Genomic DNA, 14,877 nt, shown 5'->3' with positions numbered 1-14,877 from the left:
TCATTGTATAGGTCCATCACCAACCAATAGGTAGAATATAGGTGGACCTTACCACCATAGCTCAAATTGTTGAGGTTTCATCACGTAGATTAAAATCATAAGGTTAACAGGCAACGAAAAGACGCAAGGAAGGTGGAAAGGCAACGAAAAGATGTAAGTAAGGTGGAAAGCATATGAGGAAATGGGCCAATATTCATTTGGTAGATCTATCACGAACCAATAAAAAGAATGTAGGTGGACCCCACCACCATAGCTCAAATTGTTGAGGTTTCGCTACGTGGATTAAAATTATGAAAATTAATAGCATTTTATAGATTATAGATAGATATTTGTATGGATTATCTTTTATTCTTAAGGTTTAGGAATTAATTAAGGTGCTAATGAAAATTTGTTCTGTTTTAGTTTTTAAATAGCGTTTAGTTCTCTTGAGTCATAAGTTAAGTCGATAACTCATACCGGGTCAAGTAAATGAAGCTAGGTTAAGAGACTTGAATAAAGAAAATAAATAAAATAAAAAGAAAAAAAAAAATGCTTGTTAAAGACTTCTCAGATTTGAGGTGGCCAAACTCTTATTACCCGTTTTTTATCTGCCGTATTATCTATTCATTTATCCATTTATATATAATAATAATGCTTCAAGTCTCATTATTACTTTTTAATTCTGACACTAAAATAATTATTTCTAATCATATTTCATATTCAAATTAATTATTTACTAGTGTAGTGATTAGTGTAATACGGCAGATAAATATTATTATATTTTAGTTTTGTTATATCTACTAATTCTGCTGCTTATAATATATTATGTTAAAGGGTAATATATATCTTTTATTGTTCAAAATACTAAATTTTGTAGAAAGAGGCAAGAAAATCACGTCAACTACATAGGACAAAAATTGAAGTGGTTGTTAGAAAAAAAGAACGCATAGAATTGAACAAACAAACTGCAATGATGTAGAATTACAGGAAAAATAAGAATCAGAGGAAAAACTAGTAAAATCAGAGAAATCAGACAATTTAGAGCAATTGGAGCAAATGATTGTGGCAACATAGGGGAAAATGATGGGCACCTCATTATATAGGCTCCGACGGATAAGGAAAGGTAAAGAAAACGACATAACCCTATCTAAGCAATAGAGAAATAAAACCGAAGCGACAAATTAAGAAAGCAAAAGCAATTATGAACCAAATCCATTTTTTCATCGGTTGGAGGGAGCAACCGACGGGATCGAAGAGAGCAATCGACAGGATCGAAGCGGCGGAGGGAGTAATAGATAAGATCAAAGCAGCAGGGGAGCAATAATTAAGGCAAACATGACACAGATAGTTGATACGAAGATTAATATAGGTTAATAGATAATCGTACTCTTATGGCTCCCGTCTCATGTATAATCTCAATTTCTGCTCGGCTCTCTTAAAAAAAAACTAAAATTCAAATTTATATTTAAATTTGAATTTAAAATTCAAATTCAAATTAAAATTTTGAATTTTGAATGTAAACTTAAATATTTACATGAGAAATAAAAATTTTAATTTATTTTTATTTAAATATAATATAAAGCAATTCCGGTGTGAAAGGTTAAATTTTGTAATTTTACATCACCTGCAGAATAACCCAGATACTCGAAACCTCCCTGCTAACATTTTTAGGGTTATCATGTGCTATTGCATTACCAATCAGATTACTTGCAGAATGAATCAATCACAATAATTTGAAAAAATTCCCACTAAATACCCTGTATAAGCGTTCTTGCTTGTAAATATTCTACAGCAAAATTTTCTCTTTTCTCAGATTTCTGGTACAGGACGTTTGCCGTTACTAGATATGCTAAATGCTGATTTCAGCACCAAATGATGCCCATCTAAGCAGTTGTTTACTACTAAACATGGTCAGCCATGTTCTCTTCGTAAAAAATTTAGAAAGATGAGACCGACAATTTACAGCAACTTCCGGTTGGACGAAAGACTGGCCGACCAAAAATTATAGAAAGGGAAATCTTCTCGGGGTATACGTTCTTTTCGCAATGACGAATCACAAAGTAAAACCCTCAGCATCATTCTGCTGCATCTCAGTCGCAGTAAAGCTTGATAACGGAGTCTGCACCAGCAGTGAACAACCAAGGCTGTCGAGGATGGAATTTGCAACATAATACACCTGCACACGTAAATAGCTCGCATGATCGATTTGCCCTTAAATATAACTCAATAGAAAGAGTAATGTATTTAGCTTTAGTTCAAAGGAAAAAGTAGAGTATCTACAACAACCTATATTTACAGGCTAGAAGAGAAAGGTCTCTTTGAGCTTTTGCTATGTGGACTATGATATGCCAGTTAAATATATTTTCCGACATATGGCTAAATCATAGAATTATCTGTTCTCCAATATAGGAGCATCTATAGCACTACAGTTATAATGCCGAGTTACCAGACAAAATATATTTGTCACTGTATCTGCTTGATTCTCTCTCCATAATGTATTTTCTTTTAGAACACATTAAAAGCAATCAAATTCATGCTGTGCATCAAGCGGGATGAACAACTAGATTGACTAGCAGTGGCTGGATCTAGGTAACGGACATAAACCTCGCGAGCCATGCAGACCAATAGAAATAGCCAATTGATGAAGCTACCATCCTAGATGAAGCCTTACACTAAACAGAACAACTTATGGAAAGATAACAATAAATCACTGATTAAAGCTCAGCTCACCTCTACCATCTGAACGCGTATGGCCATGAAGAATTTCCAATGGGACAATAAGTGGATCCTGGTTAAGATCTGAATAAACCATCCCATGAAACACGTAAGCTGTGCAGTCATCGGAACATGAGGCAAAAAGAGGGTATGTTCGATGAAAAGAAACACTTGTAATGTCCTTCTGGTGAATCCTGTAATACACCAGAACCACAGAGTTAACAAAACATCATCAAATTTTCATATTAGTAAACAAATAGAAGAAAGAGAAAAACGTTTGGCCACGGCACTATAAGTTCCATTTCGGCACAAAACCCCTAAATTAATTTTTCAAAGTAATGATACTTGACCAGAGTCTAGAATTTGATCCCAAAATCTCACTAATCAATAGAAGATTCCAATCTTAACAACCTTGTTTTACATGAAAAGCTTGTCAAAAACTCAATTTTCACATGCGCTCGTAATAGATTCCCAGCATTTTTGTACAGAATTACGAGTGTTCATACAGCTGTACAAAACCAGCTAATGTTACTTCAGTGGGTCAACGAAAAACTAGAATCCCTTACTAATATCATATTTGATTAATCTAATGCCACGAATATTAATTTAGTACTTCATCAGAAACAAAATAACAAAGAAGAGAGAATGATTATTTATCTAGGATTTAGTTCAATTTTTAGAAATAATGCTATCAAGCTTACATACTCAGTCCAAGCAACTATTAACTAAAAAACAATAATTATCAACTGGCAATCCAATGATGTTCCAGACATTAAAATATCAGTCATTGAAATGTTATTAAGTCAATGTTCAGACCAACTAGTGATGTTAGCAGAATAAACTGGAAAAAACTAGAAAAGAGTAGTGCAGTGGAAGGTTTGCATCATACTTCAGAGTTTTGTACGGCTTCGATGAGTAGTCCAAATCAAACCAACACATTTTACCTTCCCTGCTCCCTACAATAACATGATCACCTGCAGACACAAGATTCTGTAATCACAACATACAGAAAAAATCCACCAGTTCACTGTAATTTTCCAGAACAATAATATAAATATAAGCAAATACACCAGATCCCTCAGAGCAATCACACAATCACAAAATGGCAGCCTTTGTTTTAAAAGGTACAGTAAAGTACCTGATTAACACACCTGTTTCAATCAGCCATCCGCCACTTATTTTGCTAATATTTGTACTGTCCATAAGCACAAGACAGTCACGTCTACAAGTTCCAGTCTTACCCCTTTTATTATGTATGCTTAGATCAATTTAGGACGAGTGTCAGAAAAAACTGACAGATATAAGAGGCAGGTGGCTAAGCTGAAACGGGTGAATTGTTTGGTCAATTTAATTAACTTTTTAAAGTGAGATGGCAGTCTGTGATTTCGCAATCGAGGGGGAACAATGCATTAAGAATTTACACATCACTTACCTGTAGAATGAAGAGAAATGGATGAGACTTCGCGGCAACCTGTTTCAAGCTTTTTAATCATCCGTTGACTTTCAAGATCATAAACACGAACAAATTTCTTTGTCGCAACAAAGAAAATCTTCTTTTTTTGATGAAAAGCAACTGAAACTGGAATCCCCTGCAACTTCCGAAAGGGGTTTTTTGTTTGCTTCTCAGAGAGATGGTGTACCAATACTGATCTCGACTCACGTGCACGAGGGTTAAGAAACACAACATCTAGAGAAAAACGTGCAAAATATACCGCAAGAACAAACAAAAGTTTCAGTTATAGCAGAGACTATCATCTCTAAAATATGGTAGAAATTCAAACTATTAGAAGGTTTGGAGAGAAATTCCAAGGATTCAATGCAAGACCTCATCCTCAGCGTGAAGATTCTCAACAATGTCTTAGATTCTGTAAGTGTCTGTTCTTTACAAGCTATTAATTACAGTAATTTTTAAGAGACTTTTATGTATAGTTAACAATATGTTATCTTAAATAATTCAAAGTGTTTAGTGTAACATAATTCACCTACGGGTAGTTTATCATATTTGAAGAAAAAATAATACATAGAGACCATATATAGTACACGGTTGAAGACATTATTTCATACTCCCCAACTAATTAGTAATTACTACATGCCCCTTGACTAAACAAAAGAGATATGCAGAACAAGATATTAATCTAAGGTACCGTTTGGTTCGGGTATAACAAGAACTAGCTATTACAGGGATAGGTACAAGTATGGGGATAAGAAAAATAGCGTTTGGATGAAAATTGGGTTGTTCCCGGAGATAAGAAAAATATTAGATAGTTTTATATAGAAAATGGAGGTGTTGGTGGGGATAACCGAGAACTACTATTCTCGGGTAAAAAATTAGCGTTTGGATATAAAATGAAGATTCTTTCATAAAAGGATATCAGTTGGCACAACAGTAGCAAAATAGTCTCCTTTGGAGTGCCATTCAACTGTTGACACAGACTGTAGGAAAAAGAAAAAAAGAAAAGCAGACTGTCGTATCATTAATATATGGATGTCAACACAGAAATAAAAAAAATATATATTCAGCAACAAATCCAAGTATGGACCTTAAAATGCTTCAATACGATGCCATCATACTTGTCATGTCGAAACCACCTCACAGCAGATCCATGATCCCCTGTTACATCAATTATATGGTTTAAAAGGAGAAAGATAAAGAAGAAATAAGAAAGAAAACAATAATCAAACAAAGAAGAAAAAATAGCTAATTATCCACCCTAACACACCTGTATCTTCTGATGATTTTGATTCCTCAACATGCAGGAGTTCCTTAATCCTCATCTGTACTTCCGCATCTCCCAAACCCGTGTTCAAAAGAAGCACGTCATGCCCCCTTCAATGACGACAAGAAAATTAAAGTATTATAAAGAACATAAATAATAAATTAGAGATATTAATTATTCGAGGAAGACAAACTCAGGCTTACAGGGCTACTGCAAGGATAGGACGTTCCTGTGAAGGGTTCCATGCAACATGCTGGACAGATTCACCAACATCCCAGACTTTAAGGCAACGCCCAGTTTCAACCTCCCAAACTCGTACAGTTCCATCAGTTGAACCTTTGTACAGGAGATTGAAGATCCAATTAAGAAAGTATGCATTAAATATTGATTTTCACATATATAGCACTGCAAGATCTAGTCACAAACGTAGCCACGTAAAAATCTGCATTTTCAGATCTGCCCTTTAAAGGTGCAGCTTCTTACCATATCCTTTTTTTAAGTGGTGTTTTGTAGGGAATAGTTGAGTTAGTTTTGTAGTGCAAAAGGATTTTTAAGGGCATGTATGAAAATTCAGATTTTGCACAGATATATGATATACGTAAATAAATAGAATAAGAGAGAATGCTGGCACTACTAATTAAAAGTTTATAGCATAAAAAATTGTCACAAACCAGATGCCAGCCACTGCCCTGATATTTCAACAGACAGCGACTTGACAGGACCAGTGTGGCCTCTATATTCAAGATAACATGTTGTGGGATAGGGCCTCAAATCTTTCCTGCTTGGTAGCTTGGGCTTGAGAGATTCAGGATCAATATTAAGCTGTAACATTAACAACTCATAACATCAAAAATAAGACTCTTGAATAAATTGTAGCACAAATGAGTCAATTTTTATATTAGTGTTACAATAATTGCAACAGAAGGGGGGAAAGTATATCTGTGTTGCAACTAAGATAAGGATGGTTTATGGTTATGGATACCAAACTTTTACCAAAAATCGCACCCAACTTAGATGGTTTAAACCAAAGTTATGTGAGGCCGGTCTTATTGATGGGTAAAGATAATTAAAACTGAGCAAGTTTGGGTTCAGTAAAATTTTTGCGATTCCCTCTTCATAATGTCAACCCAAAATCAAAACAACAATAGAACCCACAGCAAGACTGCAGAGATTACACACACATAGACATCCTCTATACACCCTTTTGAGCAGCCAGATGTTGATCTAACGGCAAAGATCAAGACATTCATCATGATACCTTTTATTTCATTGTTAACATGTCAAGGCGTTGAATTTTGTTCGATGTATTTTTCCTTATAAAGTTGTCAGTTACTCAGTTTCAGTTATTTCTTTTTCAAATTACGATTATCAGTTTCTCATGAGTTTAGTTATGGCTTCTGGGTTTTCAAACCCACCAGTTCTCATTTTAGTTTCCATTGGCAGGTCCAGGTTCAGATTTCCTTAAAACTGTACTAAACCACCCTATTGGCATCCCAAAGATAGAAAAACTCACACGTTTCTTCCGAGATCTGGGACATAAGTACAGGTCTAAACACCGATCGAATACTTCCTTAACAGCCATGTCATAAGCAGGTACACTTCTAAGAGATTCAAACCTGGGGAAAAATCAAACTTAGGTTATGCCACTAAATTGTATCTGCCAAAAAATTCAAACCAAATAAAGGCATTTCACGTTCACCTCCTTGGGATAAATTTAGGACGGTCCTCCTCATACATCAGCTGATAAGCATTCTTCTCCTCTTCTGTAGGAACGTATTCTATAGAAGGGTTGTATGATTCTTCATGACCTAAAGTAGAATTGCACTTATAAATGTCAAATATATCAAACAAATGAAAAAAAGACTCCAGCAGGTGAATCATAGCAAAAGAAACATCTGAATAATTAGCACCCCTTCCCCCAGAGAGAGAGAGAGAGAGAGAGTTGACAAACCCTGATCTCATCTTATGACTACAGCATGTTTCTCCGGCAATGAGAAGTAAAAAATTACAATACCTGGCAGTTTTGGTTTGGGTGCAGCTATGTAATTAACACCATGCCTTTTGTTGTCAGCTGCATTAGAATCATCTGTCCACAACAAATGGAATTGAGACTCCTCTTTCGGTTTGTCAAACTTAATCCACCCTTTGCGGATGGCTCTGACTAATCTTACAACCTGCACAAGAAGAAATTAGAAGAAGTATAACAGCCGGTTCAGTTTTCATTTACCATCGAAAACATTTGAAAAACTTTTAATTTTAAAACATTATTCATTCATCTAATATTTACAATCTGAATCAAATATTCAATAGGTAACTAATGATGGTGCAAGCTATCAATGAAAAGGAAGATGAAAAAAAAGCAATGAAAGATATAGGTCAAAACGAAAGATATTCCATCTTGCATGGATAGATGGGACAAAATACATCAACAGCTATTCAATAAAATTGAAAAACTAACAAACTTGTTACAAGATTCACCCTAAAATAACACATTAACTTAAAAGTGTTAAACACAACAAAAAACAAGATGAATGTCTTGGTCATGTAACATGAAGACTGCGTGTTTGTAACTTTCTCAGTTATAACCATCAAAATAATTCAAATCTCACATTCAATGTTAAAATCGGAATCTCATGTATAGAGCACATCTAGTCATCAAAGATGAATCACCAACCAAATTATGGTTATGGATTCTTTGATTATAAGAGTACAGACAACTTTTAAATAGCATTTTCTACCAAAGTTTTACTACGACGATCTTGAGGAATGACTTCAAATCAAAATAAAAAAAAATGTTCTATAGAACGAAAGTGAGACATACAGCCTACTTAATCTCCGCCAACAATGCCTAAAGAACCACTGAAGCTCTTAATATGCCTGAACCATCTATTTGCCAGCTACACATCCTTGCAAAGAGTGGCCATCTAGAATACTAAGAGATCATCTAGGCATTGACGGGCCATATAAACGACAATTTTGTTATAAAAATTTATTTATTATCACAGTTAACATAGTTAAACTTTTCAGGACAAAAAAGAAGAACAAACAATTAGGATAATGCATGAATGGCAAAAGAAGACGAGATCTCTTTACAACAATATCAGGTGGAACAGAAGACAAGGCTATCTATTTTGACATAATATATGTATCATTTAATTCATTTCTATGTTCTTCTTTCTTAATATGTGCATAACAACGTGATGAAATAATACAAAGCACCGTATAAGTGTGTATATATATATATATATACATATATATACATATACATATATATATATATATACACATATACATATATATATACATATACATATATATATATAGAACTAGGCTACTATACTATCGGTAGCACGGAGCGCTCCGTGCTACCAAGTTGTTTTCGATGATGCGGCTTCCAAATCGACGATCGGCTCCGTTAGACTTGATCTACACTAAGAACATATTAGAAACTAAATTTCATAATTTTTCGATATCATTTACTATCAAACAAGTAGTCTAAAATTGAACGGCTGAAAATAAAAATGTCATGAAAAATGATGATAAAAGATTTAATTCAAAGATCAGATATACTGATCTTACTCTAAATAGTGAAAGAATTTCTATAAAAATTTTCATCGCATTTGAATTGTTTACACCGTTAAACTCACAAACACACACTCTGGCCATTAAAATTGTCAATTTTGAGATTTTTGATCACTTAGTCCAAATGATGTCGAAAAAATCTGAAATTTAATTTCCAAATACTTTCAATAGTGCTAGATCAATCTATACGCGGAAGCGATCGTCGATTCTCTGGACAGCCGCATCATCGGAAAAATACTGGATAGGCGGACGAGCGCTGCCGTGCTACACGATTAGCATAGTAGCCGGACTCTATATACTATATATATCAATACCACATCATATATATAGCATATACTACTAATAATATAAACTACCTACTATATATATATATACGACCCTATAACTAATACATATATTGTCATCAGGATTAGAGGATTGTTTGTCCTGAGTGGGGAAGTGGTAAACAAGTGAAGGATCCATTCTACTTGTAGCTAGCATGATTAATAACCTAAATCCTTTGCCTGTATGCTGGTTGAAGTTAGTCACTACCGAAACATGACATACATTCATCACATTGATCCATCCAGTATAGGAGATGGACTAACCTTTTGTACCATATAATATGCTAGAGGACCAAACTTTCCTTTTTTATCCTTATCCTTAGACCGTAATAATCCTTGTTTAACAAATAATACTATATCTGGAGATGCTTGGGGGACTTGACAACCTAGCAAGCATTGCATGCATGTCGAGAGAAGTGAAAAGAGGGAAGAACTGAGTAGTGTTGGATTAAAGCGTTACTGTTTTACTTTTGGGATACAAGGTTTATAACTCTTTAATCTTGATTTAGTTCAGTCTACATGATTTAGTTCAGTTGCAAGGAATGAGTTTTGTCTTCCAGATAAAACAACTAGCTTCTACAGCATTATAGCACAGTAAATGAGATTGTAAGTTAAGATTTATTTGTCCTTATGCCAAAGTCTCATCATCTTACTAGCTCAAATAATCCTGAAAAATATAACTAAAATTGGTTTTTATTTTATTCAAATACTCTCTCAACAGAGTGATTTGGATAAGAACAAAAGGATAATCAACAATGTGTCGACTTGAGAAATATCTCTTCTCACAGCAATCATAAAGAAAAAAAAAAAGTATTATTATTAGTTTTGGATTTGTAAATAGCCATGAGTTTTCCCCCCTCAAACAAGAAATGCAAGATTAAAAACTGAATAATCTAATGCGTCAGCCATTGATTTCAACACTTAAACCATGTTAAAACAACCAAATTTAGAGTACTAACACAGATATCAAAGAACTCTTTCTTATGCATAATTAACAGTTTGGTTTTATTTCCAACAATTACTACTCTAAACTGGAAATGGAAACTTTTAGAGATGCTCATAAAAGAAGCTGTCCATTGGTCGCAACTAATTCAGCTCTTAATAAGTTGCGAAACGTGATGCAGTGTTTATGTTTTTTTCATACAAATGAAAAGTGAAATACTACTTGATAACTATACAGTTTATAAGATAAAGAACCAACTGTGCATAAAGATCAATTTCTTCTTCCACTATAAAAACTCAAAGGCATGTATTATTACCTTCTTGTCCTCCCACTTTGAACGAATAAATCGCCTCTTTGGCTCCGGGGCACTTGAAAGTGGATGTGCTTTGTCCTCCCAAACAAACCAATCAACATACGGCTGAAGGAGAAATTGAAGTGGCAAAACATTGCATTATGTAAAATAAGACAAGAAGGATGCAATATTGAATTACAAAAATATCCATCGACACAAACCGCATATGGATCAACTCCAGCATGTGGAGTCTTTCCTCTCAGCAGTCTACTAATAACTTTAATCTCCTCCTTAGTTAGTTCCACTTCCTCATCATTGTACTCATCATAGACCTTTCTCCTGAATTTGTCATTGGACCATGAGAGGAAAAAAGAATTACAAAAAATCTACCTTATGCATGAGAAAAAGAAAAAATAATTGTGTTGAGTAAATCAAACTGCAATAGAAATTTGCGGCACGGAACAATATGGTGTTCAAATTATATATATTGAATCAATGTTATGGAAACAAATAATAATAATAATGCAAATAGAAAAGCATAAGTTTTCCAACTTGACTAAGGGTGTGTTTGGTTTGAGATGTAGAAGTGGGTTGAAAATATTTTTCAGTCTGAAAATGATTTGCGGATCGTTTGGTTCGATGTAAAAAATTTTCAATGAAAAGCACTTTTACATATTTTGCGGAAAATTCATTTTTTCATTTTCCACCTGAGAACGGCAGTAAACGAAAACGAAGGATGCAAAATAATGCAGCTCTCGGCAATAGTCTTACGCGGTCCACGAGGCTGAAGTGACCTCGTGGACCATGTGAGAGGGAGGTCCAAGGTGGACCTCTCTCTCATTTTATATATATATATAGTATTTTATTTTTATATAGAGAAACTATTATATATTATTTTATTTATAAATATATAATTAGTTATTAATACCCTTAATGTATAAATTCTAGATCATGTTAAGGTTCAATGAACTGCATCCTTAGATGATTCATAAAATCAGGATGGTGCACCATTCCAACCCATGGCATATCAAGTTTCAAACAGGTGACTTCCAAGTTACTGAGTAAATATTGTCATCTTAATTCAATCTTTTTATGTTCTGGAAAGTTATTCCTCCATCACAAGAGGCAAAACTGCAACCACTAAGATAAATCTACCTACTAAAAACATAAGAGACTTCACCATAAGCCCTATTTGGAGTAAATTATTATTAGGTTAGTTTCAAGTTGACATCTGATCATGAAAATTATTAATCTACCAAAGCTTTCTCGAAGTTGAATAGTACTTTAACCGGACCAACTGTGAGGGAGAAGGATCAATACTGATCATTATGATGCAACAAAACAATCTTTAAGGTCAGATAGACAAACCAACTTCTAACAGGAGTGTGATATCTAACTGAACTGACTTTGAGGTCATAGAGGAAATTCTAACATGAGTGATATCTAACTATCACACACCCTCAATTGATGTACTTGTGCCAAGTTCTATACTAAACAGCCATTTAGTGCTCTCATGAATTTTCTCAAGAAAGCACTATCCCATTGTTATAGCCTATTTATCTGAGAAATACGGAAAAATATGTAATAATTATTACAGGGGTGCAACAATGGTGTAACAAACGTCAGTAGAAAAACATCAAGAACGAAACAAGCATCTAAATCGAACTTCACTGCATGTTTTCATCCGCTACCATAGAAAAGGAAATCGACATTTGCGTACCAATTTTTCACATTATCTGCTCCGGCAAGAAAGGACTCAATTTTGTCCTTCCTGGCCTGTTTCTTGATCTTCTTACCAGAAACATCATACCCAACATGCTCCTCATCTCTATACCACTCCAACGGTACTTCTCCAATCGTATTCCTAGGAGCCACCTAATAGTAAAACATCCAAAACATACATAATATTCTAATAATCACAAAAAAAAAGGGAAAACAAGCCAAATAAGCCAATCAGTGACAATTACCTCATCTTCCGAGGAATCGCTCTCTTCTACAGACTTTATGACATCCCCATTGGTGCCCCGATCTTCCGCATCATCCAAAGATGATACCTACAAAAATGTTTACCAAAAATTATTAAAAAAAGAAAAAAACATGCATATTTTCAAAGAATTAAAATAAAATTGGTAAGAAGTACCTCATCTTCTGAGGAATCGCTCTCTCCTCCAGATTCTCCGTTCTCTTCTCCATCTTCCCCATAATAAGAGGATAATTCCTACAACACAATAGATTAAGAGAACGAAAAATACATAAAAAAGGAGACTAATTGATCAGGGAATAGAAACCCACCTCATCTTCAGATGGATCCGTAGAGTCGCTCCGCTTGGATTCATCAGACAATGGCTCCGCAGGAATTTCCTTCTTCATTTAGAATCTTTTTATGGCGAATTTAGTAAACTAATAATGAAAATTTAGAGATAGCAAGAAGAAATCAGTAGATTCGTGGCGGAGGAGGGAGTGAGAAAGGGGTGGAGGTGAGGAGGACAAAGGGTATGGAAACGAGGCTAGGGTTTAATGGCCACGGGTTTGTGAGAAGGAGAAGGAGTAGGGCTGGAATCGGAACCTGACCCAATAAAAACATATTGGGCTTTGGGTTGAACTTCTATCCAATATTTCTAAAAAATAAGGCTCGACCCAGATCCAAACCCAATGCCCAATATTGTCTTATCGAATATTACGGTGAAAAATTATATTCTACTAACGGCCAATTTAAAATTTATTATTTTTTCCATCAAACTTTAAATTAGAGTAATCTAATTGCTGCAATTTGATTATTGATAGAGTTTTAATTTGTCTTGAACATTTCAAATATTTCAGCATCCTCGAACATCTCAGATAGCCTTCTTTAATGAAGCTGATCTGAAGATCAAATAGAATCATTCAAGAAAGATGCATATAATTTAGTTGGTTCTTTAATGCTAAAATAGGCTTCTAATTTCTTAAACTTTAATGAATTTTCTCCTCTATCAGATGATAGATGTGCATATTAGCTCCACCTATCAGTTTTGGCCCAACATTGTATAAAAGAACATGTAGAAATGCAATGGGTATGAAGAGTGTGGAATAGCATGGTAACATTAGATAGATGAATGAAAAAGAAATGAACTGAGAAGAAGAAAATAGTGTGATTCATGTGGGTAGGGCTGGCAATCCAGCTTGTTGTTCACAAACTAACTTATGTTCGGCTCGAAATAAGTTTGAGATCTCTATTTTGTCAATTTCAATATTATGTGAAAAGATCTATATTTTGTAAATTTCAATATTATATTAAGATTCTAGTTTTCTAATTTTCTTTCAACTTTTCATCCAATAATAGGACTCACAATTTAGCTTATTATTCGAGAGCCAGCTCATGTTCAGCTCGTTAATAAACAAGTCGAACGCGAGCTGAATTTTTCAACTCGATATTTTAACGAGCCAGTTCATATTTGACTGGTTTAATAACCGCGCGAACACGAGCCGGCTTTAGCTCGCTCGTGTTCTAGCAAACGGTTTACAGTGAAGTCCAGTGGGAGTAGCAAGAAAAGGAATCATGCAATGCAGAGGTAAGTCCTTATAGATGATCCTCAAATTTTTTTTTTTTTAATAATACAATTCGCTATAATTTCATTTTACTAGTGTTCATAAATTTTTCTAACGTGATTCTTGGATAAATTTTAAGACGGCTAAATATGATAAGAGTAAACCTAATCTAATAGACTCGACTGGATACAAGCAGATTCAAAACGATTAATAAAAATCAAAAATACCAAAAAGTGCTTGTTAAGCATGTCCTGTAGAAAGATTACAACTAAATGAAACAAGACATGGCATCGGATCTGACGAAGTTTGCATAAACACTCCTTAAATCGACGAAAAAAAGGGAAAAAAATACCTCCGAATCGGATCTAACTTCAGTTCGAAAACAATGGATTTTAGCGAGAGAGAAGTGATTAAATATGCATCCGAAAATGGCGAATGGAGGGAAGGAGATCGCGAAGATTACCTGGGAGGACGAAGCAATAGAAGAGCTGAGGTGTTCGTGTTCGTGCGAGAGAGAGAGAAAGAGAGCGGCGTGCGAGAGAGAGAGAGCGCGGGGCGTGCGTGAGAGAGAGATGGAAACGATGCTCTTGATAGGGTTTGGAGGGAGGGTTTTTGGAGGGTAAAATTGTAATTTTAGATAATATGCAATATTACCCAGATATAAAAATTCAAAATTATTTTAAATTGAATCTAAATTTTGATTTTAAACTTAAATTTTTAAAATTTTGATTTCGAACTTAAATTTTGTAAATTTTGATTTCAAATTTTAATTTTTTTTAGTTTGATTTTGATATTTGAATT

At 34.4% G+C, this 14,877-nt stretch overlaps 1 protein-coding gene across 2 annotated transcripts; it reads right to left on the bottom strand.

Moving 5' to 3' along the window:
* LOC109707743 (ribosome biogenesis protein BOP1 homolog) lies at window positions 1,702–14,667 on the bottom strand. 2 transcript variants are annotated; one of them, XM_020229257.1, is made up of 19 exons: window positions 14,540–14,667; window positions 12,844–12,951; window positions 12,692–12,769; window positions 12,519–12,605; window positions 12,272–12,426; window positions 10,773–10,890; window positions 10,576–10,677; window positions 7,426–7,585; window positions 7,111–7,219; window positions 6,925–7,027; window positions 6,083–6,233; window positions 5,615–5,747; window positions 5,415–5,521; window positions 5,235–5,305; window positions 5,067–5,127; window positions 4,127–4,354; window positions 3,584–3,668; window positions 2,710–2,888; window positions 1,702–2,155 (listed from the first exon to the last, which is right to left on the bottom strand). In XM_020229257.1, the coding sequence occupies exons 2-19, from the start codon at window positions 12,919–12,921 to the stop codon at window positions 2,070–2,072; spliced, it is 2,091 nt and encodes a 696-aa protein (XP_020084846.1). In that variant the 5' UTR covers window positions 12,922–12,951; window positions 14,540–14,667; the 3' UTR covers window positions 1,702–2,069. The 2 variants fall into 2 exon arrangements, with proteins under 2 accessions (XP_020084846.1, XP_020084847.1); XM_020229258.1 differs by having other exon boundaries at window positions 12,844–12,928; window positions 14,540–14,643.

This window comes from Ananas comosus, linkage group 3, assembly GCF_001540865.1.
Source record: "Ananas comosus cultivar F153 linkage group 3, ASM154086v1, whole genome shotgun sequence".
NCBI lineage: Eukaryota > Viridiplantae > Streptophyta > Magnoliopsida > Poales > Bromeliaceae > Ananas > Ananas comosus.
The sequence above is the reverse complement of the archived record's forward strand: the minus strand, read 5'-3'. Positions and strand labels throughout refer to the sequence as shown.

Excerpts from the sequence above, each read along its gene's own strand:
- LOC109707743 (XM_020229257.1), bottom strand. The coding sequence starts at position 12,921 with ATGAAGAAGGAAATTCCTGCGGAGCCATTGTCTGATGAATCCAAGCGG. Across the intron at positions 7,586-10,575 it reads CAAAGTGGGAGGACAAGAAG|GTTGTAAGATTAGTCAGAGC; the intron begins GTAATAATACAT and ends CTTCTTGTGCAG. Across the intron at positions 2,156-2,709 it reads TACGCGTTCAGATGGTAGAG|GTGTATTATGTTGCAAATTC; the intron begins GTGAGCTGAGCT and ends TTACGTGTGCAG.